This window comes from Piliocolobus tephrosceles, chromosome 2 (assembly GCF_002776525.5).
Source record: "Piliocolobus tephrosceles isolate RC106 chromosome 2, ASM277652v3, whole genome shotgun sequence".
Classification (NCBI taxonomy): Eukaryota; Metazoa; Chordata; class Mammalia; order Primates; family Cercopithecidae; genus Piliocolobus; species Piliocolobus tephrosceles.
In genome coordinates this window covers 103,582,874-103,604,188 of record NC_045435.1, presented here as the reverse complement: position 1 = coordinate 103,604,188, position 21,315 = coordinate 103,582,874, and the positions used below count along the sequence as shown (strand labels likewise).

General features: G+C 41.8%; 1 protein-coding gene across 1 annotated transcript in view; it reads right to left on the bottom strand.

Moving 5' to 3' along the window:
- Positions 1-21,315, bottom strand: part of MCF2L2 (MCF.2 cell line derived transforming sequence-like 2) — a 255,369-nt gene that overhangs the window by 44,731 nt on the left and 189,323 nt on the right. Inside the window, exons 16-18 of the mRNA XM_023187621.1 lie at positions 3,204-3,270; positions 1,922-2,037; positions 539-608 (exon numbers count right to left, since the gene is read on the bottom strand). Coding sequence (XP_023043389.1) covers positions 539-608; positions 1,922-2,037; positions 3,204-3,270 — 253 coding nt within the window. The remainder of the gene's footprint in view (positions 1-538; positions 609-1,921; positions 2,038-3,203; positions 3,271-21,315) is intronic.

Sequence of the window (21,315 nt, the reverse complement as noted above, 5' to 3'; positions counted from 1 at the left end):
TTTCATGGGGCTATGCAGGAAGCCAGGCTTGCAGTTACTCCCGCATATCAGTGTGAGCTCAGTCAAATGGACTCAGTCTCACCTTGGATAAAGTCAAATAAAGTTGGGAGGCCAACTCATGTTTTCCACTCAAAAGGGCAGATACAAGATATACTGTCTTGGCAAATTTCAAGTATACAGTGCAGTATTATTCCATGATAGTCGCCATGCTGTGCATTACATCTCCAGAACTTACTCATCTCTTAACTGCATATATATATATATATACACACACATACACACACACACAATGGTAATGAATGTATTCATTAACTTGATTATGGTAATCATTTCACAGGGTGTAAGTATATCAAACCATCAAGTTGTATAGTTTGAATATATGTGATTTTTATTTGCCAATTATATTTCAGTAAAGCTTGGAGTGGGGGGGAAGCAGATATGTTTTTAGACGATTGGTGTTTCCATTTGTCCTTACCTCTTAACACAGAAAAGTAAGGCCTGATTTTAACATGGTTATTTACTGGGAACACAGACTTACTCTCTTGAGAAAGCAATGTGCCAGAAGTTCAGGGTTCTCAGCACACTTTTCCAACTCTTTTAGAAAAGTCCTGGAAAAATAAAAGTATACAAGTAAGAATGTTTTGATTTTTACATGCAGATAATTATTTTTTAAGTACAATCACATAAGGTTTTAAGAGGTGCCTACAAAAATGTTCTCCAGGCCTTCTTGCTCTTACCTTATCTTCTACACATTGATTCAGAAAAAAAAAAGCTGTATTCTGAGGCATTACTACAATTACCCTGAAATCACTCACAACTTTAATTTGTTTGATCTGTTGTCTTAGGTTCACAAAAAGAAAACTAAGAAAGAGAATGAGAAGGACTAGTTGAGAAAGAGAGGAGAAATGAGAACTACTTAGAAGACATAGCGGGTCAGGATCATCTCAAATTATCAGAACACAGCTGTTCTGGTAATTCTAAGCACTAGTCATAGACAGACTGGATACACTCACTGATGCTCCCTGTTACATGAAAACAACGTTCATAAGAACTGCTGCTGCTGCTGTTGCTATTACTAATATCATTGAGAGCTTACTATAAGCCAGGCATAAGCTAAGTGCTCCTCAAATAATATCTCATTTAATCCTCAACCAAACCCTGCAAGATAGGGTTTCATAAATATAAAACCTGGGGCTCAAAGACGCTACATAACTTCTCTGGGGAAATTAGCGGAAGTGGGTTTCCATTTCAATTTTGTGTCTGACCAATGGACGAGGGATGGGGTTAGGAAACAACTGTGGTTCAATTCACCAAGCAGTTTTTCTCCCTCTGTGAATTAGGTGTGCAATCTTGGGGTCATCATAGCAAATAAAGAGAGTCAACATGTTACCATTCCCATATGTGTAACATGAAAGGGTTTGAAGATGATTTCCAAAGTCCCTTATTCCTGCAATTCTCTAGAACTCAGTATCTAAGCAGCCCTGGGTTAAAAGTGCAACTTGTTTGAGAAGTCAGCATTTTCTAACAGCCTAGTTCCCAGCATCCCCTTATGATAATGGTATGTAGATGTGTATCTTGGTCATCTTTGTATTCTCAATGCTGAGCACAGTGCCTGGCACAGAAGAGGTGCTCAAAAAATGCTGATGCATGAATAAATAAGCAAAGGAACACTCAACTGCATACAACATGGATGTCTGACACCAGGTGCATGATCCTTTGATGCCTCTTCCCTTCCTTCCCAGGGATCCTGTGGGGTTTCTCCTCTCCTTTCACTCCAGCCCACCCCAATCCAATCCACTGACTCCAAACCACTAGCTTAAACCTGAAAACATCTAAGCATTTTCATCCCCCAGTTCCATCAGTCTCATTTCCACCCTTCTCTTACTCTCCATTCTTTCTGATAACATGAATTATTATATACCTGTTGTGAAATTCGTAAAGTTCTCTAATATTCCCAAAGAGAAAGTCCTTGTTATTCTGAAGAACATCTGGAATTAGATGCTTTAGCCAGATGAAATCCATTGGAGTGATATATCCCTGCAGAGGTGGAAACAAGGTAGGTGTTACAAACAGGAACATACCAGAGATCATCTGAATTAGCTACTCCAAAAACCAAAACTTCAGTGAAATAATTGAAGAATATAGCACACTTGTTTCTTGAAAGCTATTGTATCGAGTACTTTCTTTTGATATCATTTTCCTCCTGTGCCCACTTTCAGAAGGAGATGGCTTAATGGCAATGATAATAAAATGGCATTTTTGTGGGAAGAGCAAATATATTTAAAAATGTTTATGTTACTCAGGTTTAATGTAAAAGAAGGGAAAATGTACCCATTGTTTTGTGACCTGATACAATTGCTATGACTATAATGATTATTATTATTTTTGAGACGAAGTTTTGCTCTTCTTGCCCAGGCTGGAGGGCAATGGCGTGGTCTCAGCTCACTGCAACCTCCGTCTCCCACGTTCAAGTGATTCTCCTGTTTCAGACTCCCAAGTAGCTGGAATTACAGGCATGCACCACCACACATGGCTAATTTTTGTATTTTTAGTAGAGACGGGGTTTCACCATGTTGGCCAGGCTGGTCTCGAACTTCTGATCTCAGGCGATCCACCTGCCTCGGCCTCCCAAAGTGTTGGGATTACAGGCGTGAGCCACTGCACTCGGCCCAATAATAATTGTTTAATATCTGAATAATGTTTATTCAGTATATATATCATAATTTACTAAACATTCCCTTTTTATTGGACATTTGGGTTGCTTCTAATATTTTATGGTAAAAATGTGATTATAAGTAATTGTGTACATACAATTTTTTCCTTAAGACTATTCCCTTAGGAAAATAGGAGAAACATGCATTTTTACTCTTAAGAGAAAAGGCTACTTTAAAAAAAAAAGAAATAATCTTATTAAAGTATCAGGAACACTTATAATATCCTTTGTTGGCAAGAAGATGGTAAACCTATTTGGGCATTGCTGGAATCAGTGTGAACTGGCATAATTCTTTGGAAACTATTTGGCTACACGGATCAAGAAACCACAGGAATGCTCTTATTCCTACTGGAGACACTTGTAATATTTTAAGACCTGAAACCTTGGTGGGAATTCTGGAGACTTACGGCAACTATTTTGAGTCTTTTTGTACAACAAAATGTCTGCAGTTTGAATATATGCTTGATACCCACTCCCCAAATCTACTTACATCAATTATGTTTTTGATCTCTTTTATATAAATCTCTTCAGTCTCAAGCAAGTCATGTATAATGCGCCTGAATTGCAGCAGCAGGTGGGAGGGCGAGAGAGAGAGACAGGGAGGGGAGAGTTCTTTTAGAATTCTGTTAGAATAATGCTTGTCAATACAGTTCCCCTTTAGTGGCTCACCTACTTAGTTTCTGGTCAGTTCATTCTGTTCTATTGAACACCCAAGGTCAGCATCTCACAAACGCATACTGTGATCACACTGGTATCAAGAAGAAACAGCAAGGTTAGAGAACTCAAAATCCTTTAGGTAGCCAGTGAATGACTTGTCCTCTGGGTGGGCCATACAGTGTGGGGGTCAAGAAGGGAGATGTTGGAGTCAGAAATACCAGGTTTGGATCCTTAGTCAAGGAAGGTCTGCCTGACCTCGTCCCCACCCCCGACATTGTATATGTTGTATAAGTGGTTTCCTAGATTTTCTCTCCAGCTTTCTGCTCACATCGAGACTTTTTTCCTTTTAAGAGATAGGGTCTTGCCCTGTTGCCCAGTACAGTGAGTACAGTGGCATGATCGTGGCTCACTGTAGCCTGAAACTGCTGGGCTCCAACAACCCTTCCACCTCAGCCTCCCAAGTAGCTAGGGCTACAGATGTGCACCACTACGCCCAGCTAATGCCTTTTTTTTTCGGTAGAGATGAGGTCTTGCTATGTTACCTAGGCTGGTCTCAAACTGCTACTTTCAAGCAATCCTCCTGCCTTGGCTTCCCAAACTGCTGAGACTATAGGTGTAAGACAGTGTGCGAGGCCCTCACATCCAGATCTTTGACCCATATGGATGTATTTTGTTGAACATGGCATTAGATGGATGCTAGCTCCTTCCTCTGGCATTGGATGTTTCACCATGATTTCCTAAGGCAAAAGATATGAGTTCTGTCTGCTTCTGTCAAGGAAGGCAGGTGGAACATGTGGTGGGCAGAATTAAAGACGGTCCCCAAGACTTCTGGCCCCACTGCACATACACCTCTTCCAATCAAACACTAATTTAGGGGCTGCTGTGGAAGGCTTTTGCTGTTCATTTGATAGGTAATCCACTTGGGCTTGCCCTAATCACATGAACTCAGTTTTGGGTCTAGAGGTCAGAGATTGGAAGCACAAAAAGGAGATAGGTAATTCACTTGGGCTTGTCCTAATCACATGAACTCAGTTTTGGGTCTAGAGGTCAGAGATTGGAAGCACAAAAAGGATTCAACACAAAGGAGAGTCCCCTTTGCTGACTTTTGAGATGGAGGGGGCCAGATGGAATGGAATGTGGGCAGCCATAGCAACTGAGAGTGGCTCCCAGCTGACAGGCAGCAAGGAAGGGAAATCAGTCTTATAGTTGCAAGGAACCAAGTCCTGCCACAACCACATGAACTTAGAAGAGGATCCAGAGCTCCATGTGAAAACACAGCCAACACCTTGACTTTAGCCTTGTGGGACTCCTGTCCCAGGGAAACTGTTAGTCTCCTAAGTTTGTGGTCAGTTTTTATAGAGCAATAGAAAACCAGTAGAAAGAGTGAGGCCAGTCCCCACATTTATCCCAGACAGACTTCTTTCTCTCCTTAGGCTACGTGGCCATATTTATTATTTCTTTTAGGGGTCCAAGTAGATGAGTGTTTATACATGTGTCTTTGTGTAGAATATATGTATTTATTCCTGTGAACTACTGATGGATTACCTATTAAATGGCAGCCTCTCCTAGAAAATGATTTGTTTTTCTCTCATAAAAATGAATGTGGCAAGACACAAATGATCCAATAGAAAAAAATGGGAAAGGACACAAAATAGGAGATTCACACAAATATTCAAGTGGTTATTAGGCTTGTGGAAAAAATACTTAGTACATACATTCAACAAAGGCATATCTTAAAAAAGCAACAATTTTCATCTATTAGAATATTAAACATTTCAAACCTCAAAGAAAGACTGGTAAATGAGGGTGTGGAAAAACCCTCAGACAATATTGGTAAAATGTGTAAATTTGTGCAAGCTCTTTGGAAGGTAATTTGGAAACATCTCATGGAAATGTAAAACACGTGCTCCTTGGTTCAGTAATTTCACTTCTAGGAATATTCACTGTTTGCAATTAGGACAATATAACTTCAACAACAACCAGATATAAACTGGTTACTTAAATGCTCATCAAAAAATTATAGTACGTAGGCCAGGCATGGTGGTTCACACCTGTAATCCCAGCACTCTGGGAGGCCGAGGTGGGTGGATCACTTGAGGCCAGGAATTCGAGACCAGCCTGGCCAACATGGTGAAACCCTGTCTCTACTAAAAATATAAAAAATTAGACGAGTGTGGTGGCGCATGCTTGTAATCCCAGCTACTTGGGAGGGTGAAGCAGGATAATCACTTGAACCCAGGAGGTGGAGACTGCAGTGAGCCGAGATTACACCATTGTGCTCCAGTCTGGGTGAAAAGAGTGAAACTCCGTCTCACAAAAAAAAAAAAAAAAAGAAAAAAAGAAAAAAAGGATATATATATGGAACATACACATAATGAAATACCACGCAATTATTAAAAAGAATGAGGCTGACTGAAACATTGATATGACAGAGGCCAGGTATTTTCAGTGAAAAAACAAAGCAAGATGTAGACAAGTAAGCATAGCATGACTATTTGTGTAAAAAATGAGTACGTAGAAATATACGTAAAATTGTATATGCTCAGAAAATTTATGCAAAGAAACTTAACACATGATTGCTTTTGGAGAGTGGTACTGAAAGCTAAAATATGAAGAATTTCTACATCTTACTCTATACCCTTCTACAATCTTTTTTTAAGTGAAACATTTACTGCTTTTATAACGGAAAAATAGGGTTTACATAATATTTTAAAATGAATGTTACTGGAGGTAATGATAAGTAAACTCTACTTGATGGATATAAATTAATACAATTCACATATTTTACATTTCATTATTCTTTCTTATAATCATTTTTGTGTCTATTTATAAATACTTGTTACAAGACTGATAAACAAGATGCACCACAGAGAATATAATTTCCAGAAGTCTAAAACTCCCAAAAAGTTACTTTAACATCATACTTTACTAAGTCACTGAGAAAGAGGTTCCTGTGCCTTTTATAAATCACCCTGAAACAACGACGGTTTCTACGTCAGAAGGAAGTACAGGCCTCAACACCAATATGTTTCTATGAGCCACGGCATCCAGGGGGACTACAGCAACAGTTAAGCATTCATGGAAAACTTGAGTACAATCAGCCTCTTATGCCTTCATGAAGCATTGGGCTTAAGCAACTTGGCAAGTTGGCTTCAGGATGCATTGACGATTAAAGGAAGTCAGAAGGCAGAAATAACCAGGAGGTGGGCAGAAGTCAAGGTTATTATCCAAAAATGATCTATGAACTTAAGAGACTCTTAGGAGCTTTTAGGACTCTAATACAGGAAAATATTCACAGGAAAAGAAATCCCTTGGTCATATTCTGGATTATAGTTTGGAAAATAGTCTAGAAACCTTATCAAACTGCTTCATTTTACCTGTTGGAGTGCAACAGATAAAGTGCCAATGACAGGAATTCCACTGAAGAATGTAGGCAAATCAATATTCATTCAACACATTCAAATTAATGTGTAACTTTAAAAAGAGCCCTCACACCACAGTTAGGCCATTGTTTTTGCTTTCTTCTCCTGTTTGCCTTTCAGGTACCTTTATAAAACAGGAGAACATGTATGACTCTTACTGATGATTCCCTGCTTTATTATTCTAAAGCAAGCTTGTCCGACCTGCGGCCTGTGGGCCACACGTGGCCCAACACAAATTTGTAAACTTTCTTAAAACGTTATGAGATTTTTTTTGCGATTTTTTTAAAGCTCATCAGCTATCGTTAGTGTCAATGTTTTTGTTTGTTTGTTTGAGATGAGTCTTGCTTTGTTGCCAGGCTGGAGTGCAGCAGCACAATCTCGGCTCACTGCCCCCTCTGCCTCCCAGGTTTACGCAATTTCCCTGCCTCAGACTCCTGAGTAGCTGGGACTACAGGTGTGCGCCAACATGCCCAGCTAACTTTTTGTATTTTAGTAGAGATGGGGTTTTACCATGTTGGCCAGGATGGTCTTGATCTCCTGATCTCGTGATCCACCCTCCTTGGTCTTCCAAAGTGCTGGGATTATAGGCGTTAGCCACCGCACCTGGCCAGTGTTAATGTATTTTATGTGTGGCCCAAGACAATTCTTCTTCTTCTAGTGTGGCCCAGGAAAGCCAAAAGATTGGACACCCCTGTTCCAAAGCATGTAACTTTATTCACAGAAAAGACTCTCAAGGATTTACCACCTAAAGTCATCAAGTGTATATCATGCAGATGAACAACAGAAAACACTGGAGTATTCAAGTAATTAAAAAACCTTTCAGCACCAACAGTAATTTCTGTCCTGATGGCAATCTACTCAGAGCTAGAGGACTGCACTTAGGATACCAAAGGGAGATTAGGATGCAAGAGCAGCCTGCACTAATGTACTCTGCGTTAGTTTACGTCGGGGCACTTTGTTTTACATTTCAAAATAGATGCTGCCCTTAGCTCATTAAAGGGGAAATGCAGGCGAAATGTGTTTTAAAGGAATGTTTCTTCTCTGAAGCCATATTTCAGAGTAGCATGAAAACGGAGCTTTGGTTATCTGGTTCCATTTTACACGACACCTCATGCTTGTTTCAAATGACACCACAACCGAGGGGCAGGAATGAAAGGAATATGCTTTAAAAAAATGCAATCCTCTTTAGCAAGAGAGATCATTAAAACAGATACATGTTAGGATTTCCTGGTAAGTTTCTTCTTCGTTCATGTGCCCTCCTCTGCTCCTGCTTTGAACTACTGCCCCTGTCACACACACACCCCTCCTCGTTTCTCAGTTTTCCAATAGAAGAGTATCCTTTGGGATTCCCGTCCACCAGAGGTCTATTTTTGCCCATTATTGTCAACACAGTTTGCCTTCAAGAGTTTTCAGTTCCTCCTGCTATCCTATCACCACATTATGCATGTCAGAAAGCATTACCGATTTTTACTTTTTAAGAACCTGAATTCAGATTTCCAGGCTTCTGTCCTTCCTGTCCCATGCTGTTGACTCTCCTACATCTTTGTGTTCCTCCTAGACCTTTGGTCATTCTTGAGCCCACGTTGCCAATGGGTTATATCATTTTCGCCTGGATGCCTCCCAGACACCTCAGTCACATCAAGTTGAAATAGAACTAATGAGACAGAAGTAGCATGTGTATCAGTGGAACTGACATTTTTCTACGGTCCCTAAAACACAGTTGTTGTTTCAAAATTCCCCCTCTATCATTCTTATATCTCCCTTATATTCTGTCACCCAGGCTCCTTATATCATCTCTCAACATGCTTCCTGGGTGACTACTGACTCTCCACTTCTGGTGACACCCTGCAGTGCAAGCTTTCAATTCCTGCCATTTAAACACTTTAGTGCACTCATAGAAGCTCACCCTTACTTCTGAGATTTCTCTTCCCCCAGTCTATTTTGCAGATCACCAGACTATGCTCTTCCAAAAGCTCCTTTGAGATAGAGTTTCATCCTTTTGCCCAGGCTGGAGTGCAATGGCATGATCTTGGCTCACTGCAACCTCCACCTCTCAGGTTCAAGCGATTCTCGTGCCTCAGCCTCCCCAATAGCTGGGGTTAAAGGTGCCTGCCACCATACCTGGCTAAATTTTGTATTTCTAGTAGAGATGGGGTTTTACCATGTTGGCCAGGCTGGTCTTGAACTCCTGACCTCAGGTGATCTGCCACCTAGGCCTCTCAAAGTGCTGGGATTACAGGTGTGAGAAACCGTGCCCAGTCCCCCAAAGCTCCATTTTTATCCTGTCATCATTCTCTCTCTTCAAGAACTTGCCCAGAGCTGCCAGAGTTCCTTCTAGGAGTTTAAGACTCTCTATTCATGTGCTAAGAATCTTCTTAAGGAGTTTCCTTTAAAGGTAAAACCAGATTTACACAACTAGATCTACACATCAGAATGGGGAGTGGTGGGTGGGAGCTAAGCTGGAACCTGTAGTTTTCACAAGCGCCCTGGATGATTCTACTGCAGATGGTCCCCAATTCAACTAAATAGCACTCATCTGTCCCACTCCTTTTAGACCCCACTTTTGTTTTTGTTTTTGTTTTTGTTTGAGACGGAGTCTCGCTCTGTCGCCCAAGCTGGAGTGCAGTGGCCGGATCTCAGCTCACTGCAAGCTCCGCCTCCCAGGTTCACGCCATTCTCCTGCCTCAGCCTCCCAAGTAGCTGGGACTACAGGCGCCCATCACCTCGCCTGGCTAGTTTTTTGTATTTTTTAGTAGAGACGGGGTTTCACTGTGTTAGCCAGGATGGTCTCGATCTCCTGACCTTGTGATCCGCCTGCCTCGGCCTCCCAAAGTGCTGGGATTACAGGCTTGAGCCACCGCGCCCGGCCTAGACCCCACTTTTGTTAAGCCAATGTTATCACTATTTTCCGCTTTCTTTAAAGTGCCAATCATCCTTAAAAACTCCAACAGCTTCAGTTGAAATCAGTACCACACTCTCGTCCTTGTTTCCCACCCAAAAACCATTACATTAATTGACCAGACACATATTGATGCCCTACTATGAGCCTGGCTCCATGATAGGCACTTGGGATAGAGAAATGTACCATAATCCTCACCTTAATAAATTCAGAGTCTAATGGAAGAGATAAGAAAATCAATGATTCCAATAAGTGTGATAAGGTAAGGGTAGTCAGAAAAGTCAGGTGCAGAGGAGGGGCAACTAATTAAACCAGAGGTTGGGGGAGACACTGCCAACTCTGTGTTCAGTGAAGTTTAAGCAGAGGTTTTTCTTTAAGTAAAAAAATCAGTTTTTTAAAATAAAAAGTTTTTTAAAAAGTAAGGGGGAATAGAAGAAGGATGTTTGTCCCAGACTAAGGGGAACAGTGTGGAGGACGAGAGGAGGTGAAAGTGTATGCTGTTCTGTGTACTGGCAAATTCTTTGGTGGGTGATATGGTTTGGCTCTGTGTCCCCACCCAAATCTCACCTTGAATTGTAATAATCTCCACATATCACAGGAGGGACCCAGTGGAAAGTAATTCAATCGTGGGGGCAGGTTTTTCCTGTGCTGTTCTCACGATAGTGAATAGGCCTCAGGAGATCTGATGATTTTATAAAGGGCGGTTCCCTTGCACATGCTCTCTTGCCTGCCACCATGTAAGACATGCTTTTGCTCCTCCTTTGCCTTCCACCATGATTGTGAGGCCTCTCCAGCCATGTGGAACTGTGAGTCCATTAAACCTCTTTCCTTTATAAATTACCCAGTCTCAGGTATGTCTTTATTAGGAGCAGGAGAATGGACTAATACAGTAAACTGGAACTGGCAGAGTGGGATGCTGCAGTATCTGAAAATGTGGAAGCAACATTGGAACTGGGTAACAGGCAGAGGTTGAAACAGTTTGGAGGGCTCAAAAGACAGGAAGATGTGGGAAAATTTGGAACTTCCTAGAGACTTGTTGAATGACTTTGACCAAAATGCTGATAGTGATATGGGCAATAAAATCCAGGTTGAGGTGGTCTCAGATAGAGATGAGGAACTTGTTGGGAACTGGAGCAAAGGAGACTCTTGCTATGTTTTAGCAAAGAGCCTGGCAGCATTTTGCCCCTGTCCTAGAGATTCGTGGAAATTTGAACTTGAGAGAGATGATTCAGGGTATCTGGCAGAAGAAATTTCTAAGCAGCAAAGCATTCAAGAGGTGACTTGAGTGCTGTTAAAAGCATTCAGTTTTATGTATTCACAAAGATATGGTTTGGAATTGGAACTTATGTTCAAAAGGGAAGAAGAGCATAAAAGTTCAGAAAATTGGCAGCCTGATGATGCAATAGAAAAGAAAAACCCATTTTCTGAGAAGAAATTCAAGCCTGCTGCAGAAATTTGCATAAGTAATGAGGAGCCAAATGTTAATCACCGAGACAGTGGGGAAAATGTCTTCAGGGCATGTCAGAGACCTTTGTGGTGGCCCCTCCCACCACAGAATCAGGCCTAGGAAGAAAAAGTGGTTTTCTGGGACTGGCCCAGGGACCCCTGCTCTGTGCAGTCTAGAAACTTGGTGCCCTACATCCCAGCCACTCCAGTCATGGTTGAAAGGGGCCAAGGTACAGCTCAGGCCATTGGTTCAGAGGTGCAAGCCCCAAGCCTTGGTGGCTTACACGTAGTGTTGGGCCTGTGGGTTCACAGAAGTCAATTGAGGTGGATGTATAGAAATGCCTGGATGTCTAGGCAGAAGTTTGGGGCCCTCATGGAGAATCTCTGCTAGGGGAGTATGGAAGGGAAATGTGGGGTTAAGAGTCACCACACAGAGTGCCCACTGGGGCACTGGCTGGTGGAGCTGTGAGAAGAAGGACACCATCCTCCAGACTTCAGAATGGTTGATCCACCAACAGCTTGCACCATGTGCTTGGAAAAGCTGCAGACACTCAACACCAGCCCATGAAAGCAACCACAAGGGGGGCTGTACCCTGTAAAGCCACAGGGGCAGAGTTGCCCAAGGTTGTAGTGGGAACCCACCTCTTGAATCAGCATACTCTGGATATGAGACATGGAGTCAAAGGAGATCATTTTGGAACTTCAAGCTTTTATGACTGCTTTATTGGATTTCAGACTTGCATGAGGCTGATTGCCCCTTTGTTTTGGACAATTTCTCCCATTTGGAACAGGTATATTTACCCAATGTCTATACCCCCATTTTATCTGTGAAATAGCTAACTTGCTTTTGATTTTACAGGCTCATAGGTGGAAGGGACTTGCCTTGTTTCAGAGGAGACTTTGAACTGTGGACTTCTGAGTTAATGCTGAAATGAGTTAAGATTTCAGGGGACTGTTGGGAAGGCATGATTTGTTTTTAAATGTGAGGACATGAGATTTGGGAGGGGCCAGGGGTGAAATGATATGGTTTGTTTCTGTGTCCCTATCTTCATCAGGATCCTCCCACACATCCCCATTCTAAGTTGCAGGGTCCCGTTCTTTTCCAATCAATGCCCTCATTTTAACAGTAGATACCTGGCAAGGCTGTGCATGCACCTTTCATTGCAGGTCAGCCACTCCCATGATAAGAGCTTGTATATGATTTTCCACAATTTCAACTCTTTCTCTACAAGAGATAAGACTCTCACTCCAGACAATCTTAGAAGGTTTGAGGCTTAGTGTATGCTTCTGGAGCCATGAGTCAGAATCCCTAAGTTCATCATTTTCTTCCATCACTTTGTCCAGTGAACTTAGGAGCAACCAACCAACTTCATTATATTCCTTGGTCCTCTACATATGGTCAAAAGTATTATGTATAGAGTCATTAAATGCCTTGCCTCTCATGAATGGTGAATCAGGAGTATTGAATGCATTTCTGTTGCATAACTCTTTAAACAGTTTGTGCCAAGGACTATCAGTGTTCTCCACACAATTAGAAGTAGAGTCCTTAGCATTTTGGGGTCTAATCATATTAAGCAACCAACTCCAGAAACCCCAAAAACCAACTAAAGAAATCCAGCCTTAAAACTCTGTTCCTCTAGAACCATTCCCAGTACCAAAATCTGATAAAATAAATAAATAAATGAAGGCAGAGGAAGGTGGAAGGACTAGATCTTTCTCCAGTGCTGGATGCTTCCTGCCTTGGAACATCAGACTCTAAGTTCTTCAGCTTTTGGACTCTTGGACTTACACCAGTGATTTGCCAGGGGCTCTCTGGCATTTGGCCACAGACTGCAGGCTGCACTATCAGCTTCCCTATTTTTGAGGTTTTGGGACTCAGACTGGCTTCCTGGCTCCTCAGCTTGCAGATGCTTATTGTGGGACTTGGCATCTTGTGATTGTGTGAGTCAATTTTCCTAATAAACTTCCCTTCATATATTCATCTATCCTATTAGTTCTGTACCTTTAGAGAACCCTAACTAATGCAGTGGGGTTAAGCCAATCACCTAGTAGGTTCATAAAATGCTACAAGCAGATATAAACTTAAAAACGATCCAGGTCATCTCTTCATTTTACAGATGTAAAAACAGAAGTAGAAATAGAATTGGAACCCCAGTTTCTTGAAACCCAGTGTTTTTATAACACCATGCTAATTTCATTCTAATTTGTGTTTTATTTAATAATCAGGAAACAGTTCAAATAAAGGCCCAGGGCTCTGAAACAACTTGCCCAAGGTCTATGGCTTTTGCAAAGCAAGTACTGTTTCTGCTACTTTACCTAGTTCCTCTTGGCCTATGTTTGGGGTGCATCTAAAGAACCGTTTGCTGATTATTAAATAAAACACAAATTAGAATGAAATTAGCATGGTGTTATAAAAACACAGGGTTTCAAGAAACTAGGCTTCCAATTCTATTTCTACCTCTAGGATACAGGGTAAGTCACTTTCTTTCTCAGAGTCTGTTTTCTTTGTATGTTAAAGGGCTGGATTAGATAAACTTGACTTCCCCTCTTGGCCCTCATTACGTCATTCTACAAATGTGTTATCACTTCTAATAAGACTGTTTGATGTGATCTTTTGTCTAATGGTCCCTGGTTTTCACTTTTCCCAAGAAATGAAACAAAGGTCACAAGACTTTCAATTCATTTGCAACCCTGATTAACTAATAGTTAATGTGTAACTGGAGTGCTACATAGGAACAGAAAGGAGAAGGGGAATGGATTGGGTTGGAGAAGGTGAAGTCTGACCTATCCTCTACAAGAGGTACAGGGCTTGTCCAGGAAGACAGGAGTTCCAGGAGGAGTAAACTCCAGCAGGGGCTGGAGTCATGGCCACACACAGGGCCTTACAGGATCCAGGCTGCCAGAGCAGAGTTTGGATGGGGGCTAGTAGGGGGAGGCTGGGGGAGCTGGCTGAGGAGATGGTTGTCATGCCAGGCCACGAGTGTGGATGATTGCAGGCCAGGGGAGGTATAGGAGATTGATGGGGCCGTGGCAAGCAGGGCAGATACCCTTCCAGGAACCTGTTTATTAAACACAGAATACAGTCCTGAGGGCTCGGTCTCAGGAAAACATGTTCTTAAGTTTTACATCCTTCTTCTGTTTTGATTAGGTGTTTCCTAATTATAAAATAAATTCCTAGAACTGTTAATGGTAACAACACAAAGCACTATAGACCCATACAAGGATCATATTGAAACTAATGACATTTTAAGAACAAAAGGTCTGATTAATATGAACACTTCCCTGGTTCCTAGGAGGATAACAGTTGAGTTTTGCTCAGGTGATCTGCCTTCTCTTCCTTCTTCTCTGCTTTGCATCTCAGTTTCTATATTTTGTCTTATATTAATAGGATTTGGTCTCATTACCCTGATGATTTCAGAGTAAACTACCTCAAATTCTTTTTGGAAGAAGATGGGATATAAATTATTATTAAAGTTTATCTGAATAGATGTTCTTCAATATCACACAATAAATAATGATAATGTAATTTTATGCATGTAGCACTTTAAGAGATTGATCATAAACAGTCCCATTAATCTTAATTCAACTTAACAATGCTTCCATTTGTATGGCATTTTAGGTATTACAAAGTTTTTTTTAATTGTGGTAAGATAGGCATAAAATTTACTATTTAAATCTTTTTTAAAGTATATAGTTGAGTAATGTTAAGTACATTCACATTGTTATATAACCATCACCGCTACCCATTTCCAGACTTTTTCAGCATCCCAAACTGAATCTCTGTACCTATTAAACATGACCTCATTCTCCACCTCCCCACAGCTCCTGGGAACCTCTATTCTACTTTCTGTATGAATTTTCCTATTCTAGGTGTCTCATATAAGTGGAATCACACAATATTCATCCTTTGGTGTCTGACTTATTTCACGTAGCATAATGCTTTCAAGGTTCATCCATGTTGTAGCATTTATCAAAATCTGATTAGTTTTTAAGGCTGAATATCTTCCATTGTATGCATCTACTACATTTTGCTTATCCATTCTTCTGTTGACGAATACCTGGGTTCTTTTCACCTTTTGGCTATTGTGAATAATGCTGCTATGAACCTTGATGTGCAAGTACCTGTTTGAGTCTTTGCTTTCAATTTTGGGCATATACCCAGAAGTGGGATTGCTGGATCATAGGATCATTCTATTTTTAACTTTTCTGAGGAATTGCCATATCACCCTCCACAGCAGCCGCACCTTTTATATTGCCAACAGTGCACAAAGGTTCTAATTTCTCCACCTTCTGGTCAACATTTAGATTATCATTCTTTTTTTTTTTTTTTTGAAAAAAGAAAAAAACATAATAGCTAACCCAATGGGCACGAAATAAGGTTGTTTTCGTTTTTTGTTTTTAATGTGTTCATTATCTTACTTGATCCATTAAATCCCTAACAAGAGCTCCTCTAGGGCAGATGTCCTATCTTACTCATCCTTGGCTCCAGTGCCTTGCAAGCAAGTGAATTCTCAATAAGTGTTAATTGAATGGATGGTCGATAGATTGATAGGATGCATACCAATTCTGTGGACAAGAGTAGGTACTAATTGTTATTTTCATTTCACAGAAGAGCAAATCAGGGCTCTGAGCACTGACTTGGTTGAGGTCAAACTGCCTGCAAGTTTTATCTAACAGTGACAGGGGAACTGATGTGTCAAGCATGAATGTCAGTCCATTGAAACAGTGCCCACTTTTCTGACACTTCTCCTTGAGAGACAGGGCCTGTACAGCAAGGACACAGAGAAGCAGGTTACAGAAAAAGGGCTGGCTCAGACCATTATCCATGTATGCCTGGGATTTGAGGAATGTGGCTGAAATCTCAACACGCTGGTTCAGAAGCACATCTGCAATCAAATATATCAGACATGGTGTGAGAGATGTCTGGCACACCAAGGAGATTCCTAGAATATAGCTGATAGGAAAACCTCATTACTTCAATTCCCAAGAAAGAGTACTACTGGTAGTAATCCCAATAGGAGTATCCAAGTAACTCAGTAATCTTCAGTAAAGAAAAGAAATTGTGAAACAATTATAGTCAGTCCTCCATCTCTATAGGTTCCACATCTGTGGATTAAACAACCCTCATATTGAAAATATTAATAAATAAATAATAACACTATAACAATTAAAATAATGCAAATTTTAAAAGCAATACAGTATAACAATTATTTACATAGTATTTATATTGTATTAGGTATTATAAGTAATCCAGAGATTATTTAAAGTATATGGGAGAGTGTGCATAGGTTATATGCGAATACTACACCATTTTACATAAGAGACTTGGGCATCTGTGGACTTTGTTATTTACAAGGGTCCCGGAACCAATTCCCCATGGATACTGAGGGTCAACTGTACCCAGAGCATCTACCTCATGAAAACAAAAGGAAATCTATTGCAAAAAGGAAATTTCCGAAGATAAAAAGCATGCCTATGAAACAAAGAGCCAAAAATGTTGAGAAGACACATACTACTTTCCCTGCCCTGTGCCCCTTTTTCCCTCCCCTGTGCCTCTTTTTGCCCCTGCGCAAAAAGATGCAGATCTATTTGCATCTTTATCTAGCAGCAGATATTCTATTATTCTAATAGATCCCTGTTTTTCCCAAGAGGGTTTACTTATTTATTAAGTATGATGCCAACATCTCTCTCAGAGGAATTCCTCTCAGAGGAATTCTAGAAATCTTTCCTAGGATTCCTTAGCCCTAAATCTGCAGAGCCAATTAGGTATTAATATTGGGCTTTACAACTTTGGACCATCAAACCACCAAGACTGATTCATGAAATGTATATGGTTTCAGATCACATGAATTTATCATGGACTTTAGAATTGTCTTTTTAGAAGTACTGCTATAAGGAAAATCCCAGCATAGCAAGTTTTATCTAATAGTCTACTTATATTAAAGAATACTCAATGTAAACCCTAGGAAGACTTTTAACTGCCTTTTGGAAATTGGTTGAGTGGGATTTGAACCACGTACTCTCTGTAAAGCAGGAAATTAGCACTTAGTAATTACTAAGTATTTAAAAATGGAAAATGGAAAATTACATTTTAGACCTGGTGCAGTGGCTCACAACTGTAATCCTAACACTTTGGCAGGCAGAGGCGGGTGGATCACTTGAGCCCAGGAATTCAAGACCAGCCCAGGCAACATAGTGAGCAATTCCATTTCTACTAAAAATAAAAAAATTAGCTGGGTGTGATGATGTGCACCTGTAGTCCCCATTACTTAGGAGGCTGAGGCAGGAAGATTGCTTGAGCCTAGAAGGTCAAGCCTGTAGTGAGCTGTGATCGGCCATTGCATTCCAGCCTGAGCAACAGAGCGAGACCCTGTCTCAGAAAAAAATGTATATTTTTTTAAAAAGAAAATCACATTTTAGTTGTTCCTTAAATATTAGTACAACCAAACCTAAATGCAAAATTCCCAACACAAATGATTGCCTCTGGGCCAGCCATGTAGCCCCCTGTCTTGTTGTCAATAACCATTTCTAGGGGTTGTAATTGTCTTCCTTCCCCCTGTACTACCCCATCACAGGATGCAAATTGTTTTGCTCAGTTTAGATAGCTGTGACTAGACTAAGTGCCAACTGTCTTTTAAAATATATGTTAATCAGCACTCAAGATTGTTCCTACAAAAATGTCACTCCGTCACTCAATTTGCATGTGCCCTCCTGAGTAGGAGAGAAAGAGCTGAGTTAGAGGCAGCCCTCTGGAACCTGCACAGAACCCTGTATGCTCCGGGGAGTGTGGAGTGTGTGTCCGACCTGCTGGTGGGAAAAGGAGAAGAAATGCTGACAGACTCACTGCCAGGGACTGGTATCAGGCCATTTTCACAGGGGCTGTGGGAGGGTTGACAGCACAGCTCTACTGGACCAGGGAGGGTCCCAGCCAGCAGGGCCTGACCCTCCAAGACTATCCCCATCCCTGTGTCTGAGAGGTCCCACTGAGTGTTAGATGGCACATAAGAGATTTCCTTATGTGTTGGTGTGAAGGAGCTGATCAGTCCCAGGAGACCCCTCCCTCAAGCAAAGGAGAAGAAAATGGAAGAAACTGGGTTCTCAGAATGGCCTGCAGGTGAGTGCCTCCTTGTGCTGTCAGTTCGCTTCATCTTCCAGTTCTGGGTGTACCCAGTACGATTTCATCAAACTGCCGAGGCCCTGGAATTGAGGGAGGTTGCTGAAGGGCGCCAGGCCACAGAAGCAGTAGCAGGAACTGCAGGAAAGGGCTAGTGTGCCTCCAGGGTCAGCTTTTGGGCCTTGGTGGCATCAAAGGAGAAGTACACAGGGCCACTGTACTACGGATGGGATTCTTGGAACAGAAGTTTGAAGAACTGATGAGTGTGGAAGTGCTATGCAAAAATTCAATTCAACCTGCAGTTACCAGGCATTCATTCTGTGATAGGCATTGTTGTGGGGGTAGCAAGGAGATGGGGGGTTCTTTGAGGGACTCAGAGAAGAGCAGGACATGGTGTTCACCCACAAGAGATCTGAAGACTTTCAAAGTAGTTGGGAAAACAGACATACAACTTTTTTCCCCTCCCCGCAGCCAGTTGAGGCAAAAGATATATAACTTATACAGTGACAAAATACTGCCGACTGTTACTGACACATAACACCCTGGGCTGGGTCACTGTTGAGAAGAAGGAGGATTCTGGCTTTTGGGGCATTCAATTCCTGTCCATTAACCATTTCCCAATCCTGTATTTATACATCCCATTTTAGACAAATTAAGCTGAAGACTGATGTGACATACCCAATGACACTTAAGTTTGAAGCTGAGAATCTGGGTTACAAATATAAATCAGGGTGGGCTGGTAGTGGTGGCTCATGCTTGTACTCCCAGCACTTTGGGAGGCTGAGGCAGGCGGATCACTTGAAATCAGGAGTTCCAGACCAGCCTGGCCAACATGGTGAAACCCCATCTCTACCAAAAATATAAAAAATTAGCCAGGTGTCGTGGCACACAACTGTAATCCCAGCTACTCGGGAGGCTAAGGCAGGAGAGTCACTTGAATCTGGGAGGCAGAGGTTGCAGTGAACTGAGATCGTGCCACAGCACTCCAGCCTGGGTGACAGAGTGAGACTTAGCTTCAAAAAAAGAAAAAAAAGAAAGAAAGGTAAGTCAAGTTTAAAGACAATGGGTGAGATCAGCAAGGAGCAAGAGTGGAGAGAAAAGAACACCAAGGAAGCCTGCGTGTGGTGGGAGGTGGCCGGTGGGCAGCGAAAGAGGAAGCGGACCCAAGGAGATAGAGCGTTGTTTGAATGGTGATGCTGTATCAACAGAAATGAAATTACCAGAGGTGTGAAACACAGCAGATCCTTTACAGCAAGATGATAGGACACAGCATGAGCCCACCTCTGCCAGGTGACAGGAGCTTTCTGCAGCCTGTGGTGGGCTTGAGGATGTCGACCATTCATCCACCCCATTGGGATAGCCTAGGCTCTGAGCTCAGCACTCTCCCCGTCATTATGATTGCACTAATCCTCACCCACCCTTGCAGGCAGGTATTACTGTGGGCACAGAGAAGTTTGGTAACTTGTCAGCTCCTGTGTAGGAAGCCAGGTCAGGATCTAGCCAGAGTCTCTCTAACAGCCCAGGCCTTGAATGAACACTGGCCTGCTTCAGAATACATGGCCCACGCTGTGTTCAAATTCACAGGACAGGTTCCCTATAGGGCCTGTGAGGAAATCTGGTCTAAGAGAATCCAGAAAGACAAATTTCACAAAACAGGTCAAGCCTGACACTGTGCTGCTACGCTTCAGCTGTGTTAAGCCACTCAGTTATCAGACCTGCTTCTCCTTTCATGATTTTAGTAACACTAGCCTCTTCCTTGGGCCCCTGTTGCTCCCACCATCTCCCAGGTTCTCTTGCACTCAGGTTTAGTCTTCCCTCTCCACCACTAATGATGCATGTATTGCCTTACTCTCTGATCCCCTTTCCTAAATCTGCTACTCCTCTGCTCTTTCTGTGCCTTATCTATCCCTGCTGAGTCTAACATGCAGATTTTGGTCATTCCAAAGTCATGTATAGATCTAATCACAAGGCTTTCTATCAGCTGCTACTTGGATAAGGAAAGCATGCCAACACGGTCCTCCTTCTTCATGATGGCCACGTCAGCATCATCATTACCTAAGTTTATTTCTAACACATCTCAACATCTTCATGTACTCCCTCTTGATAAAAGTAACTGAGCATAACACCATCAATACCATTAAATCTGTCATTCTCTTCCCCTCTCTCTGGGTGGGACAGGGAGCCAGGCTGCTCTAGGAAATCTTCCCAAACAAGCAAAGGGGACTTCCCTGTCCCCTCCCATGTGTGACCTGAGCTTGTGTGGAACCCAGGGTGGGCATTCTGGACTACTTGACCTTGCCCATCTCTCTTTCACACCCTCTCATCTCTCCCTACTACGACCAAAATGCTTGCATTGTATCTCCAATTTCCAGACATACTTTTGAAACTATTTATCTATCTGGTGTGTTTATCTGTATCTAGTATGACATGAATATGTGATTTTTATGTGTGTCTATCACTGTTTTGGTCAGTTTGTATTTCTCATGGGTACAGTTCTATGTGCTCATGTATGTGGAACATATGTATCCTGACACATGGACCTAGTTCCAAATGATCTGAAAGGAATATAATTGTAATTGAATATTTGCACAGATATCCAACATACACTTGTGATGGCTGGGGGAAATGCATGTGGGATTTCAGTCAGCCTTTTATTACAGAAGGTATGTGATTAGTGCTGTATTAACAATGAATCAGCTTATTTGTGGGTCACTGTCAGTGACTCCTTTGCAAATCACATATGTAAATATTTCTGTCTGTGGTCTGATGTACATGCAGTGCCACAGTCTGGGAGGTGCTGAGCCATGCCCTCTGTAGGTAGCATATGAAAAAAACTGCATGATTTAAAAGATGCTGACCGGCTTAAGGAAAGCAATTTAAAAACTTTCTAAAAATCTAGTTTGAATGAACAAGTACAATATTTACAGTTTTCATTGTGTGTGTGTGTGTGTGTTTTCTTTCAGAGACGGGGTCTTGCTGTGTTGGCCAGGCTGGTCTCTAACTCCTGGGATCAAGCAATCCTCCTGCGGCTCAGCCTGCCAAAGTGCTGGGATTACAAGTGTGA